Source organism: Sinocyclocheilus grahami, unplaced genomic scaffold, assembly GCF_001515645.1.
Source record: "Sinocyclocheilus grahami isolate Dianchi unplaced genomic scaffold, SAMN03320097.WGS_v1.1 scaffold84.1, whole genome shotgun sequence".
Taxonomy (NCBI): Eukaryota; Metazoa; Chordata; class Actinopteri; order Cypriniformes; family Cyprinidae; genus Sinocyclocheilus; species Sinocyclocheilus grahami.
Window position 1 is genome coordinate 89,497 of NW_015505263.1, and position 16,820 is coordinate 106,316.

A 16,820-nucleotide genomic window follows, 5' to 3' on the forward strand; every position below is an offset into this window, starting at 1 on the left:
TATATATATATATATTATTATTATTAATAGCTAATAAAAGTAAATAATAAACGTATTAGTAAAATAAAGTATAATAAACATAATACAAGTAAAAAAATATAATAAATAATAAAAAGTGCAACATTGTTATTATTTTAATTTTTATTATAATTGATTTTATTTATTTTAATTGTATATTTTATTGTAATAATAATATAATAGCTAAAATGCTATTTTGTTTGACCTCTTGAGGTTAACGAACAACCTTGTCTGAAGGTTATGCACCTCCTCTGCTGAAGAAAATTTAATTTGAATAGTTTCTATTTTCTATATGACAATATCATAGCTGTCCACCCTAAAACAAATTTCACCATAATTCCCTTTGTTTACCTGAAGCCCACCATGGGACACTCTTTACAGATGTTGCATTTGGCCTGATGTTTGGCAGTTTCTGCGGCGGCGACTCTATGAAGGACAGGCAACCAGACCATGGACTGCGGCTCCAAATGCATCCAGTCCACAAACTGCTGCAGCTCAATGACATCATCACGGCCCACCTGAACCCCAGACGACAGACAAACCCCTCATTCATAACCACAATGCACTGCATGACGCTCTATAATGGAGCTGTCTGAGTCTAAAAGCACTCAGATGGTCTATTTATCATTTCAGAAGCGTATTCAACTACAACCCAAAAACTATAATATCCCATCACAACCTTATTAGCCTGAGGGGAAGGGATCCATTAGTAATTTTGAAGTGAAGCTAATGGGGCCAATTGTGATCATTCGTGACATTAAAACTGCTACTACTGTTATGAATCAATTACAGCGGGCCAGTTAAGGCAGGACTATCAAGAGTCTTTCATTACATGCAACATTAAATGAAAAGAGCTCCACTGTGACCCAAGTAAAACAGTGAAGTATTGGAGGATCCGTCCAGGGCAGATTTATAAATACTCCATTACACCAGCGGATGTGGTCCACATCATAAAGCACTCCATCATGTGATATTATGGGAACGCGCGCGCACAAAACAAGTGGATTTCATTTAAATATCTCTCGGTAGCTTGTGCGTCAGCTGTCGAATCGAGCGCTAAGCATCTGAAAGAGGTGATGTAAATCCCCTGGCAGGCCTGCCACTCTTATAACTGAGTTTATCATTTATTTATGTGTCAGAACTCAGTGAAGTGTAATGATGAGCCCCTATCCCCAAATAAACAAGTCCGAGCATCCGTTCAGCAGCGCCCTTTAGGAATATATAATGTCTCACACACTTGAATTATGTATCATAGAATCATGTTCATTGATTTGCGTGTCAGAATTTTTGTTAAACATTGTCATCTTTTAATGTACACTCTTAAAAATAAAGGTGCTTCACGATGCCATAGAAGAACCTTTTTGTCTAAATGGTTCCATAAAGAACCTTTAACATCTGAAGAACCTTTCTGTTTGACAAAAGGTTCTTTGTGGCGAAAGAAGGTTCTTAAGATTACAAAAAGGTAAGAAAGAGATGGTTCTTTAAAGAACCTTTGACTGATTGGTTCTTTGTGGAACCAAAAATGGTTCTTCTATGGCATCGCTTGAAGAACCTTTTGAAGCACCTTTATTTATATGTATGCTTACACTCTAAAAAATGCTGGGTTAAATACAGCCCAGTGCTGGGTAAAATAGGGACAAACCCAGCAATTGGGTTGTTTTGACCCAGCAGTTGGGTTACTACCCAGAAGGTTGGGTTAAACATTTAACCCAAACGCTGGGTCAAAACAGCCCAATTGCTGGGTTTGCCCCTATTTTACCCAGCACTGGGCTGTATTTAACCCAGCATTTTTTTAGAGTGTACGTTTTTTCACTTTCTCAAAAAATAGAGATTTTGTTCTGGTCATAAATTGAACTTGGCCAAATGATGGACTTCAGCCAAAGGAACAATTTATTGCTCAGATTTTTCTTACAGATCTGTACTGAAAATATTTGTGTAGATCATTTGCTCTTGGAAGAATTTGATAAAAGAACAATTATATTTGAGTTTGTACTGAGATCTGATTTTTCAAGTGCACACTTTGGTGTTACATTGAGAAAAACATTGAGATTGATCTCACAAGGTTACTTTATAACTAACTGAAATAAAGGTCAAATAAGATCAAATATAAATATTAGACAAAAAAAACAAAAACAAATTAGAGATGTTGTTTTGGCAATGAAATAAGTTTAGGTTGAAGCACTAAAATAACTGGAAATAATTCAAAACTACAACTGAACTAAACTAGAACTGAAATTAAAGTAAATTAAACCTAAACAATAACATTTAAAAAAAATTACAAAGTAAAATAAAATGAAACCTGAATAATAAAAATAACGCTAATTCAAAATAATAATAAAACTATAATAGTCTATAGAAAAAACGGACTCATAAATCTCCATTTAACCTTGATTTAATCTCAATGCTTTGGAAACCTGAAATAAGTTTAGGTCGAAGCACTATAATGACTAGCTAGAATTAAAACATAAATCAGAACTAAAACTAAAACTGAAATAAAAGTAAATGAATCCTAAATAGTAATATTAAAAAAAACGAATACAAATGAAAAAAGCACAAAAAGAATGTAACACATGATTACAACAATATAAAAATATATAAAAAAAGATATTTCAAAATAAATAAATAAAACTAGAATAGCATATAAATAATACTACAATAACACTGGTAAGTCATAAGTCTCATTTGTCTTTGATTTAACCCTTGTGTGACCTTTTGGACATTTTTGTCCTTTTCAGTTTTGTTTTTTTGATAATTTTGCCTGTGTTATTGCCAACTGCATAAATTTTGGCACAGATGTGTATTTTTATTGTAATTGTACTATTTCACTTCCATTTCCTTTAATAAATCTGTTTTGCACTAGGTACAAAAAATGGTTCCTCGCAAAAATGTCCCCATTGAAACCCATTAAAACTGCTATTTTTAATCGCAGTGCCATTTAACTGTAAAATGATGCCGTTTTTGTTAATAGGCTTTCATTCTGTTGGCAAGGCTTTAAAATTAAATTTTTTACTATTTTTTACCAGATGGTGCCATTTTTCCGGTTTGGCCTATAAAGCAAATACTCGCTTTATTCCTGTTTTCTGCTTCTGCAAATTATAGAGCCAACTGGATAAATAATGCAGCTATAATTGTGTGGGTGTGTTTGTATGGATGTCAGAGTGTGGTTTGTGTGTCATAAAAAAATTTGTGTGTGTGTGTGTGTGCGTGTGTGTTCTTGTAAAATTTGAGAGAGAAAAACTCTACTGCAAATCACAAATTCAACCACTGTGTGCACCAGCAGAGTTTTGCTGGCATCTAATGGGGAAAATTTGGTACTGCGCCCACACAAAATCTTACTGAAAGCTAATTTTTTGAGATATCAACCTCAAATTTGGAACACAACTTGTTTAGATTTATGGCTTTGATTTTTTAGCAGGTATAGAGTTCAACATGTTTCATAAAATATATATTTTATATACAATATCGTTCATAAATCATTTTCATAAACTTAAACTTTTTTTGGTTTCACTTTTTAAACTTTTTTTACCTCAACAATAATCTGCCATGGGTCTTCTTTAAAATGAGACCAAACTGAACTCTGCGCTCCCAAGCTTCAAATTTTTATGACAGTTTTTTGACATGGACATTTTTGTCCACTATGGACCTATGTGTAACTTTTTTTAAGTGACGCACAAGGGTTAATCTCAATGCCAAGGCAATTTTCTAAAATAAGCTGACTAGATAGAATTAAATAAAACATCAAAAACTCAGAACTAAAACTAACAAAACAAAAGCACATTATTAGAAATTATATTATATTATAACATTATTAGACTAAAATATGAATACACTTATAATAATACAGAAATATAATACAGAAATAACATTAATTGTCAAGAGAAAAATCGGACACATAGGTCTTGGTTTGACCTGATAGAAAGATATGAAGTGAGGTATCTCATTATCTTGTTTTTAACTCACATTCTGAAAGCAGCTACGGACACTGGGCTCCATGTTCCTCCCTCCGAACGCTGCGGCCTCCCCGAGCTGGTGTGGGATTTGGATGCTGTTGTGTAGCAGTAATGCCAGCTGCCTCTGGTTACAGACGCCTGCAGCGCCAGCAACCTGAGCGAACAGATCTGTGGAGGACAGCAGGAGCGAAACTCAAAGAACATCACACGATGAGACCAGGAGGGTGAGTGGCTAAGATTTTAGACTTAAGATCCAATTTATAAATGTCCTTGTAAGAGCTACAGCAAGGATGGTGTTGCATTTAATTCTCTGTAGGTCTGCACAGACATAAAAGTGAAAGAAAGAAGCCAGTGTTTCACAGCATGACTTAATTCATTTATAAATTGAGAGCAGGATAGAATATTTTATGCCACATATATTCAATTTCAAAGTACTTGCATTTGTACTTATCCTTTAGAGGTCCTTTTGAAAGAGAAAACAAGCCGATCTTCATGGACAACACTTGAACTTTTCCACTTCTGTCGCTATTAAAAAAATAAAGACAGCAAAAGGCTGATTCAATCTGAACAGGGTTTTTTTTTTTTTTTTAATTGTTGTGCAAACAAAACAGGGATGTTAGTTGTAGCAACAACACACAATTCTGGCAGAGCCTTCTGGCTACACTTACATTTATATACCACACAAATTACTTATTATATTTTAAATGCATATTATCTTGGGGGAAAACACTGGTTATGTATTTACTAAGCAGTTTTGTGACAGCTTGTCCTCTTGGCAAAAAAATTGAAATATTGCTGTAGGACTGCAAAAAGAAATTAACATAAAGCATTACATCAAATATGTATGAGAGCAACCATTACAGAGGGGGTTGTCTGCAATAGTTTGCAATAGTTTAGAGGTCATGAGACACACTTTTTAGTGGCATTAAAAAGCATTGGACAACTTATTCAGATTTAAAATTTTATAAATGTCATTATTAGATAGAAAATATTAAACCAAGAGTTAAGCTTTTTTTTCAGAACAGAACTGACACAAAAAGTGTCACTTTTTTAAACAATATCTTTTGCTTTATCATATTAAACTAAATAATCTTTTTTGTGATTATGCTGGCAAATAAATGCCTTTATATATTTTTTATTTGAATAAATGCCAAATACTTTGTTATTGGATGCATTCATACATTTTTATGTGTCACTTAAAGGAATAGTGCACCCAAAAATTTACATTTACTCAGCCTCAGGTTTCTTCATGAGAACAGATTTGGAGAGATTTAACATTTCATCACTTGCTCAGTAATGAATCATCTGCAGTGAATGGGTGCCGTCAGAATGAGAGTCCAAACAGCTGATAAAAACATCACGATAATCCACAAGTAATGTACGTTATTCACAAACTGTGTATGTGCTGTAATAAACAAATCAATCAAGACCTTTTTAACTTCAAACCATTGCTTCTAAATAAAATGGACAGAGAGTCCTCTATCCATGATATTGCTTTCTCCACTGAAAATGTCATCTAGTCTGAATCAGGAGAGAAACATGCAGAGATCAAGCACCGTTTATAAGCAAAAACTGTTCAAAACCGTTCTACACAAATGTGTCAGTTGATTTTGATGTAAGACTTTTTCACTGGAGGGAGGAAGCATTATTATGGATTATGGAATCATATTTTGGCCAGAAGCAATGGTTTCAAGTTAAAATACCTTAATGATGGATTTGGTTATTACAAACACGCAGCTTTTCACTTCACAAGACATTAAATGATGGACTCATGTGGATTACTTGTGGATTATTGTGATGTTTTTATCAGCTGTTTAGACTCTCATTCTGACGGCACCCATTCACTGCAGAGGATCCACTGGTAAACAACTGATGCTACATTTCTCCAAATCTGTTACGAAAATCAAACTCATCTACATCTAGGAGGGCCTGAGGGTGAGTACATTTTCAGCAAATTTTCATTTTTGGGTGAACTATTCCTTTAAGTGTCTAAATATGTTTTAAAGGCCACTGTTTTAAAGATAAGACCCATACAGACCTGTCGTAGACCTTTAGAAGCCAGTTTAGACACAGATCCACACACAAAGGCACATTAACCAGATCCGGATGCACCTGCTGAAGTTCACGGTAGATTGTGGAGAGACAGTTTATGATGCCAGGAATCTCCAGTAGCTGCCCATTATGCGTGAGTTTGTGTTGATCAAAGACACTCTGGGCGATGCTGAGCTCCAAAAGGTCCACTGAAACAGACAGACAGATTTCATCTCCACTCATTTCAGTCTCCACAATGAATTCCATTCAGCGCATTTTAATGAAAGTCACCAGAGCGTAACTCATCCGTTGGCGTGGTAATGAAAATTCCCTACTGAAAAGGCAGCAAAAAATTATATTTCTTATCAGATTTGCAACCAATTATACATTTCAACAACTACCCTTTCTCAACATTACCCACATTCAAAGATATGAAGCAGAAAGCAGCTGCTGTCTGTCACCAAAAACACCATCCGGCTAACCTGACTGAAGGCCATTTCTGCACAGCTTGTACTGTACTGATGTTGTCAGCGGGTGGCTTGCCGGCTCTAATGCTCTCAAAACTCCTACTGCAGATCAAAGGCTCATAGTTAGTGGACCAGAAACGTCCTGACAAAATTAGCAGATAGAGCTTGAGATTGCTTGGTTAAAATTGCCTTTGTCTTCTGCAGTAATCTGTTTACTTCCAAAAGTCATTTCGAGTGAGAAGTGATGAGGGGTTTTTCAATGCAATGCAATGATAAATGTCCAAACAAATATGGTATTTGGTACAAAATCCCCCACAGACGAACCATGGAACTGTTTTTTATTAGGAAAGTATAAGACTTAAATGATTAGATATCACTCACAGCAGAGGGCTTTCTGTAGCCGGCGGCTCTTCATCGCTGTGCGGTAAGCAGAGAAACGCACATGGCTCAGATCATCTGCACGTTGAGGGTAAAACATAAAGGCTGGATGTGAATATTATCAAGAAGAAAAGTCCTAGTTCTCAAGTTCAAATAAAGAGCAAAATGTAAGAAAGCATGCATACTGAACATGTTTAGTGAACTACATGGACAGAAAGACTTGACACTGATTGACAGGAGCAAGAACAAACCCATTGACTGAAATAGCTGTGTCATCTTTGGATGATCCCATGAGGTGGTCTGCTGCTCATGACTGAAAGATAATTAATCATAATTAACATCAATTCACCTTAAAGGAATGTACCATGGAAAATGTATTTTGGTATCTGTTAAGTATAAGAATAAAATTGACAGAAGGTTTTGAAGAGTTTCTCGCAATTATTTGAAGGAGCCTTTTTTTGTACGAAATCAATACTTTTATTCTGTAAGGATGCATTAAATTGATCAAAAATGACATTGACAACTTTTATAATGTTACAAAAAGATTTCTGTTTAAAATAAATACAGGAGTTCTGGCATGAAACTCTAGACGGCGCAGTCTGATAGGTCTAACTCAGTCTGACCTAATGACATCATTATCACATGGCACAGCTGATTGGTTCTCTCCTGTATCGGTAGCCAATGAGCTCGCTGCTCAACATTCAAATATATGACTAGTGCTTGCCGTAGCAGTTGCAGCTTGCTTCAGAAACCCTCCACCTTCCCCAGCTCCACCTGTATAGATCTGCTACGAGGTGATTCATGTATGCTATATGGGGGTTATTTCATATATGTTATATTTGCAGCAGCAATATTTCATACATGCTCACAGCAGCATGTTGTGGATGTATTGGCAGTAGCAAGTCTCGGTACTTGCTCTGCCGCAGCAGCAGCGTAGCAGATCTATTCCGCCAAGACCAAATACATTAACATTGTCATGTACATTTCCATGCCAATCCCTCCGAGAGTTGTCATGACAGAAATGCTGTTCTTTTGAACTTTCTATTCATCTAATAATCCTGAAAAAAATTATATTTTAAGCAGAACTGCTGTTTTCATCATTCGTTTCTTGAGCAGCAAAATCAGCATTTTAGAATGATTCCTGAAGGAAATGATTATAATACATTTTAGTAAGGGTGACTGCAACTAGATAAAAATTTGTTGAATAACTTCATTCTGATGCAAAACTGAACACACGGGAAATCACATGAAGATGATAATGTATGAAACAACTCACTTGATATAATAAGGGACACCGTTATGAAAAACAGCTCTTTGCCAAGGGAACCGAACGGAAACTGGTTGGGAGACAGAAGGTTTCAAAGTCATGACATTTGAATAACTTTCACGCAGTATGGTTTTTATTATACAGTGGAAAACGTATTTAAGACGTAATTGGGGTTTCTCTACTTTTCTGAACAATGATTTTTCATGACTTCCTCAGCTGTTTCCAATTGCCCGGATGAAGATTTTTAAGAAAAAATTTATAAAGAGCAATTTCTAGCCAGACGATGAATAGAGTTGAGTATAACTAAAATATGTGCATTACCATTCAAAAGCTTGGGGATTAAGATTTTATAATATTTTTGAAAGTCTATTATGCTGCATTTATTTGATCAAAAACAGTATATCTGATTAAGAAAAATACAATAAAACAGTAACATTATGAAATATCATTACAATTTAAAATAACTTTTTCTATTGTACTGTAATTTATTCCTGTGATGCAAAGCTGTATTTTCAGCATCGTTACTTCAGTCTTCAGTGCCACATGATACTTCAGAAATCATTCTAATATGCTGATTTGCTCAAAAAACATTTCTGATTATTATCAATATTTTTGTCAGGATACATTTTTTTCAGGATTTCATGAATAGAAAGTTCAAAAGAAGAGCATTTATTTGAAAATCTTTTCAAATCTTTTGTAACATTATAAATATCTTTACTGTCACTTTTAATCAATTAAATGCATTCTTGCTGAAAAAGTGTTAATTTCTTTCAAAAGTTAAGTCTAACTGACCCCAAGCTTTTGCATGGTAGTGTATACCTATTCACTACAGAAATTACTTTTCAGTTACTTTTTATTAATTCACATAACTGTTCCAGAACTACAAAAAAAAAAATCACCATTTTAGAATTAAAAAGGTTTTCCATGACTATGATAGTACTGACAGATGCTTAAAAATGTTTACCCAACTTACCAGACAAAAGGTCATGGGAGAAATGTCTCTTATCCATTTGAGAGCATTGCAACTGCTGGTGCTGATTACCCACAATCCCCTGCTTTCATGAATAGAAAGTTCAAAAGAAGAGCATTTATTTGAAAATCTTTTCAAATCTTTCGTAACATTATAAATATCTTTACTGTCACTTTTAATCAATTAAATGCATTCTTGCTGAAAAAGTGTTAATTTCTTTCAAAAGTTAAGTCTAACTGACCCCAAGCTTTTGCATGGTAGTGTATACCTATTCACTACAGAAATTACTTTTCAGTTACTTTTTATTAATTCACATAACTGTTCCAGAACTACAAAAAAAAAAATCACCATTTTAGAATTAAAAAGGTTTTCCATGACTATGATAGTACTGACAGATGCTTAAAAATGTTTACCCAACTTACCAGACAAAAGGTCATGGGAGAAATGTCTCTTATCCATTTGAGAGCATTGCAACTGCTGGTGCTGATTACCCACAATCCCCTGATAGGAATTTGAAAAAAAAGAAAAATATTCTCAAACTATCAAAATTCAAGGATTATAACTACACCAAATGGCAAGATAAAAAAAATATGCCTAACATCTTACTGTGCTATCAGACCATAATGCGCTGATCGAAACAGACCCCCCCCCCCCCCCCCCCCCACCATTTTAGAATTAAAAAGGTTTTCCATGACTATGATAGTACTGACAGATGCTTAAAAATGTTTACCCAACTTACCAGACAAAAGGTCATGGGAGAAATGTCTCTTATCCATTTGAGAGCATTGCAACTGCTGGTGCTGATTACCCACAATCCCCTGATAGGAATTTGAAAAAAAAGAAAAATATTCTCAAACTATCAAAATTCAAGGATTATAACTACACCAAATGGCAAGATAAAAAAATTATGCCTAACATCTTACTGTGCTATCAGACCATAATGCGAAACATACCCCTCCAATGGAGACATAATGGTAGCTCAGATCAGAGGGAAATTACAGTGCTTTAAAGGCTTTTTCATCCTATGAGACGACTAAGCAGGGGGCAGTCTGAAGAAAAATCAAGACATTGTTCTGAGAATATGAGAAAGAAGTCTCAGGTACTTCACTCCTGAAATGACCAGACGCTTATTATCCAACACGCCTGTCTTCAAGAGTCTGTGGAGACACATCTCTGCCAAAATATAATGAGTGCCCTTTTCATCTTGTGTGATAGACAATGCCACATCCCAAAAGCACAAATGGTGCAACTCTTTCAGTTATATTTCAGTTATAACTATTACATGAAATCCCAAAATGCTCACTTGGGGTGAAAAATGTTGTTGTTCGAGCTCCAAAAATGAGTTAGTAGCAGCCTGACTGTGGTTTGATGAGGGGTGTTGGTGAAACAAGGCCCAAGAGTGTCATTGGGCAGGTAGCAGCTTAATTATCTATGTTCTCCAGCTGCTCAGAGTGATACGGAGGGTCAATATATCTGCCCACAGGATCCTCAAAACAACATGACAGTCGCACACTCGTCAACGCTGTGGGATGAAGGAGCAATCAAAAACAAACTGGACTCTGTGTGGTTTGAGTGATCCTAATGGATGATTAAAAATAATCGATTCTTTAAGGTCAGCGCTGGGGTTTGAATGCACCTTATGAGAATTTCAGAGTGGGATGCCAACCGGCTCTAATGATCTGTTGCCCATGTGGCACAAATTGGCAACTTTATAGCTATTATGTGGGCTAGTAAGAAATATTCTAAACCTGAGATGTAAATAATCTAAAATTTTGAACTTTAGTTTACCCAAAAATAAAAATCTGCTAAAAATGTACTCGCTGTACTCAGGCCATCCAAGATGTAGATGAGTTTGTTTCTTCATTTGGGGTAATTTAGCAGTACATCACTTGCTCACCAATAGATCCTCTGCAGTGAATGGGTGCCGTCAGAAAGAGAGTCCAAACAGCTGATTAATTCAATTATTATCTTGTGAAGTGAAAAGCTGAGTGTAAGAGTGTACGGAACATATCCATCATGGCGTTTTAATTTTAAAGCATTGCTTCTTGCCAAAATAGTCCATAATCCATAATAACGCTTCCTCCAGAGAAAAAATCCATCCCCTGTTGTCCTCTCACATCAAAATACACTGGACTCAAAAAATAATACTCAAAATGCAGAGGCAATATTTTGGATAGAGAACTCTTGAAGTTATAAACTTCTTAATGATGAACATGTTTATTACAAACATGGAGCCTAAATTGATGGACTGAAGTGGTGTGGATTATTGTGAGGTTTTTATCAGCTGTTTGGGCTCTCATACTGATGGCACCCATTCACTTCAGAGGATCCATTGTTGTGCAAGTGATGTTATGCTAAATTTCACGAAATCTGTTCAGATGAAGAAACAAACACATCTACATCTTGGATGGCCTGAGGGTGATTAAATGATTACTTTAATTTACATGTATGTACAGTTAGCATGACCATGGATACATACAGCTTACAGAGTATTTCAGATGGTTTTATGCCCATTACTGCACATCTCAGAGTTTAACCAATCTAACTCCATCTTGACCCTGATGTTTGGCATTGTATGGTCAATAGGCGGTGTGGTCTGATGACCTTGCATGTATGCAGTCCTCTACCTAATCTGACCTGGTGGGACAGTTCAATCAAACAGATGCATTTGTACAGTCAAATCTGAGACTGATCTTTCACTGGATCTGCCTTATACTATTCTAGGCTAAAACTACAAAGAAAATGTCATATTTGATCATCACATGAGACATGAGGGATGAGCTGACTATGACATATCCAAGTGTATAATAGAGTTCTAAGTCTGTGGCGGTCAAACTGGAATAAACTGAAGAATAGAGAGTGACATCTGTAGTCCTAGAGTAAATTTTCCCTCTTCACTCAAAAACACTGGACGACTCCTAATAATAATCTCAAATATGGTTATCATATACCTAAATGTTGAACAGTAAAGCATGTCATAATAAAACAAATGCTAACAGAATTTATGATAAAAAAAAGGGTTCTAAAAACAAAAAAAAACAAATTGTAGTTTATATTGAAAGGTGATCATTTTAAGCTTAAAGGGGTCATTGGATGCCCATTTTCCACAAGTTGATATGATTCTTTAGGATCTTAATGAAAAGTCTGTAACATAGTTTGGTTAAAATTTCTCTTTTCAGAGCAAGCCGTTTTGTTGCATTTTCCTTTAAATGTTAATGAGCTCTGCTGACCCCGCCCCTCTCTTCCGAGCCGCTCTCTGAGAGACTGTTTACTTTAGCCGCATTCATCGTGAAACTTGCTAATTAGCACATTATTAGGAAAAGCGATTTGCAAAGATTCATTACGAAACATTAAACTCACTTCTTCTGTAGGTGAAGCTGGATCAGGAATGATTCGCGCGAACATAGACGCATTTATGTAGATCGGGGGAGCATTCCCTTCAAAAACAAATGTAATCCACTGCGTCTTCAACGGCTCAGATGTCGGGAGTAAATGACGACTGCTATGTTCATTATTACATCCAACAACAGAACACCTCAATCGCTTAGGAGCCATTCTTGTCTACACCTGCTCCGGCGGTGAAACAATGGCGGACTGATGACAGTCACTCAGGGCGGAGCTAAGGTAAGACACCAGTCCAGTCTGTGCTGAAACACTACTGTCAATCAAACTATTGTGGGAGGGGCCTTTGTCTGTGACGTCACACAGACAGGCATCTGAGATTGACTCCATTCGAGAAAGGGGTAAAGATTTTAGTACATTAAAAAAAAAGCACTGGGTGGATTTTTATCATTATAGGGTGGTTGTGTACACACACTGCCAACACACACACATTTCAGTTCAAACAACTTGTAAAAGTGCATGTAGGATCCAGTGACCCCTTTAAAATGAAATCAGGCATTAAAACATTTTGAAGAACAATTCTGAAACATAAAATAGAAAGGGTATATGTTACTAATTCAGCATCAATAAAAAAGAAAATTATAAAGAAAATTAATTTGGGTAGCACTTAACAAATAAGGTCCTATTTGTTTAACATTAGTTAACTACATGAATTAACTAACCATGAAAAGTTATTCTAAAACAGTTATTAGTCTTAGTAAATGTCAATTTCAACATTAACTAATACATCACTAAAATCAGGAATTGTAATGTTACAATATTAATTGGACCTGATTAATAAATTCTGTAAAAAATTAGTTGCTCATTATTAGTTACTTGTAGTTATTGCATTAATGGGCCTCGCTTTAAATCCTTTCCGTAATTTTTAATTTGAACTCACGATATTTTCCACGTTCTCCAGCACACAATTGACCATACTGTGTTCCTCAGAGTGCAAGCTCTCACTCTCCATCTCAGCCAGGCCGAGGTCCAGTTGGTTCATGGCATGTTGGAGATCCTGAAGTTTCCCCAGAGCCCAGTCGACCTCGTGCTGCCAGCTGGCGGCCTGAGCACTGAACCGCTCCCAGTGCTGCTGGACCTCAATGGCCTGCTCCTGAACCGCTTGAGCCAGCTGACGAATCTTCTCCTCCTGGACTGTCTCTGCTGAAAGTTAAAGACAGTGTCAGTCAAGCGAGATGTTCCACGTCATGTCATTTTAGTGATTATTTAATCCAAAGTAACGTTTTTTTGTGATCTGTGGGTTTCTACATACTATGGTGACATTTATAGACCACGATGACCATGACATTTTTTACATTATTACAGTAGATTACAACATCATAAGAGTAGACAGTAAGACACTTCAAGCTATGATTAGCGGCGTAGCTGTTTCAATGTCACACAAACTTACACTGTAAAAAAAATTCCGTAAAATTTACGGTAAAAAAACGGCAGCTGTGGTTGCCGGAATTTTACCGTAATAAATAAGGTAGCAACGATTTACGGTTTTAACTTAAATTGACAGTTAAATACCGTAATTTCATTAACTGATATAATGTTAATATACCAACCTATTGAAGTACTGAAATCTGTTTTGTACCTTTGTAATACACTGATAACCACCAAATGCAGGTGGTGATGAGAAAGTCACATGATGAACCAAAGCCCATCACAAGCAGCTTTTAAATAATAACATATATAGAAGGTGCACAGTGTCATTCACACAAACACTAAACACCATCATGGTAACACACATGAAACTGAAATAATGCAATAAACATTCATTTAACAACATTAGGTGTAACACACAACCCTAATATACAAAACTGATAAGAAAAAACTAAGAAGAAACAGTTATTTCAACAAAAAAACATTAAATTTGAAATGTAACGCAGGGAATTCTGGGAGTGTCAGTTTACGGTTATTCACTTCTTTTTCACTTCCAAAAATGGTATACTACCGTAAAATTAATGTCCAATACATGTAATGTCCAATACAGTTTTTCACCGTATATAGTAGGGGAATTTACCGTTAACCATTTAACAGGTTTTTACAGTAGCATTTTTACAGTATTTTACCGTTAAATTCATGGTAATTTTTTACAGTGTAGGCTACCGCTGTCTTATATGTAGCTTTGGAAAGTTCCATTCTTTACATTTACATTTAGTCATTTAGCAGATGCTTTTATCCAAAGTGACTTATAAATGAGGACAATGGAAGCAATCAAAATCCACAAAAGAGCAAGGATGCGCAAGTGCTATAACAAGTCTCATAGCTTAATGCAGTACACGTAGCAAGTTTTTTTTATATTATTATATAATAAATAAAAAGAAAACAGATAGAATAGTAAAAGAATAGAGCAAGCTAGTGTTAGAGGCCTTTTTGCTTTTGTTAATTGTATAATAAATAAAAAGAAAACAAATAGATAGAATACAAAAAGATTAGAAAAGCTAGTGTTAGTTATTTTTTTTAAAGAATAGAATTAGAATAAAGAGTGCTAGAGTTAAAGGGTCAAATAAAGATGGAAGAGATGTGCTCTTTCTATTAAATCGGTTCATTTGGACAGTTCTTGTAAATGTACAGATTCCAAAGAGTGGGATTTCGATTCTATTTGGATGATTTAGTTTTTGTATGCCTTTTTGTATAAATCAGGGACAGCTATAGTTCAAGTAAATGTATATTTTTACATGTGTAATTGTAATTGTTTATTCATTTCTTTTATAAAACTGTGGTTCTGATTAAATTATACATTTTAGAATTGGATAGTTAGATAAATTATTTAATTGAGTAGCTTCATTGTACTATTACTCTTTGCCAGTAGGTTACTTTAAAAAGATTATCTGCTCATATTTATTTGTTCATGTCAGATACATGTAAACTGGGTTTTACAGGACTGAATATTTTTGTAGTTGTCCTAACCATATTACTGTGGACCAGTCTCTTTACTTTGGAATCTAATCTTTCCTCTGCGATCAGCTGCTATAAATCCAGCTCAGATTTACATCCGTCCCCTTCAGCACTCTCTCACTTTTCACTTTGTGTCCTATAAGGTTTATTGTGTTCACTGAGCCATTTCAGACACATAAATCAAGCAGCAACGATGCTATAGACTAAAACTATGACCTCCAGAAATGAAAGGTGTAATAAAAAATTAGTGTTTGAATCCAGGAGACGATCATTTACATCGGAAAGACAACACACATAAAATTTGACACTTGGTGGCATCTTTAATAGAAACAGACGATTGAGGACAAAACCAGACTGATAGGTGAAATATGTCACTGCAACAAAGTGTGTTTAACAGAGAAATGTGTGATTTTAATGTATGCTACCATTCAAAGGTTTGAGGTCAGTAAGATTTAAAAAAAATTAATTAATACTTTTATTCCGCAAAATACATAAATTGATCAATGGTAACAATAAAGACAAGTACAAATCTTGAAAAAATATAGTAGTCTACATTTGAAGTGGATCAAAAAAGTTAAGACAAGAACGCATTTTGGTTTTAGGTTTTAGGACAACTTTGATGAAAGGTTTTGATCCACAAATGTTGACTAGTGTATATATATATACAGTTATCACAAAAATTATTAGCAACACAACCATTTTCAGCATTGATGAATATTTCTTGAGCAGCAAATTAGCATATTAGAATGATTTGAAGGATCATGTGACCCTGAAGACTGGAGGAATGATGCTGATAATTCAGCTTTGCATCAAAGGAATAAATTACATTTTAATATACACTGAAATAGAAAATTGTAATAAATTGTAATTTTAGGTTTCAAGTTGTAATAATATTTCACAATATTACTGTTTTTACTGTTTTCGATCAAATGCAACTTTGGTCAGTAAGCATTTCAAGTCTTACAGATTTCAAACTTTTGAATGGTAGTGTGATTGAACAGCTGCTGAAAATGTAGCTTTTTTGTTTGATTACTAAAAATGTGAAATTAGAAATGACTGACCCCAAAACATTTAAACAAGTAGTGTATATATGTCTAAACTGTTGTGCATTACATGTTGTATAAAACACATGCCCAGCCTATATATAAAAGAAAAATCTCAAATAAGATCTCTTTAATATGTTAATTATCTCTCCTACACAGTAATAGGAGTACATTATTTTTTGTTGAAGTCTCCTGCTGCTCAGATGTTTCTCTTGAGAAGAAGACCTCTATACATCTCACATCTGCCCCCTCCAGAGTTTCAGAAGGAATCTTAACAATGTCTCAAACTGTGCCGAGACATCAAAGCCTGTGATTGAAAGATTTCAGTATGAACCCAGGCATTTCTTATCGAATTCTCCCAAGACCAAATGATCTGAGCTTTGTTATCCATAACATATGCTGATTCTT

General features: G+C 35.1%; 1 protein-coding gene across 1 annotated transcript in view; it reads right to left on the minus strand.

The window, feature by feature from the left end:
- LOC107586625 (utrophin-like) overlaps window positions 1-9,151 on the minus strand; it is a 13,087-nt gene extending 3,936 nt beyond the window's left edge. The window contains exons 1-8 of the mRNA XM_016274079.1: window positions 9,085-9,151; window positions 8,121-8,181; window positions 7,096-7,157; window positions 6,848-6,922; window positions 6,007-6,208; window positions 4,408-4,493; window positions 3,979-4,136; window positions 370-536 (exon numbers count right to left, since the gene is read on the minus strand). Of these exons, the coding sequence (XP_016129565.1) occupies window positions 370-536; window positions 3,979-4,136; window positions 4,408-4,493; window positions 6,007-6,208; window positions 6,848-6,922; window positions 7,096-7,157; window positions 8,121-8,181; window positions 9,085-9,121 (848 nt within the window). The 5' untranslated portion in view covers window positions 9,122-9,151. The remainder of the gene's footprint in view (window positions 1-369; window positions 537-3,978; window positions 4,137-4,407; window positions 4,494-6,006; window positions 6,209-6,847; window positions 6,923-7,095; window positions 7,158-8,120; window positions 8,182-9,084) is intronic.
- Between the last annotated feature and the right edge of the window lie 7,669 nt (window positions 9,152-16,820).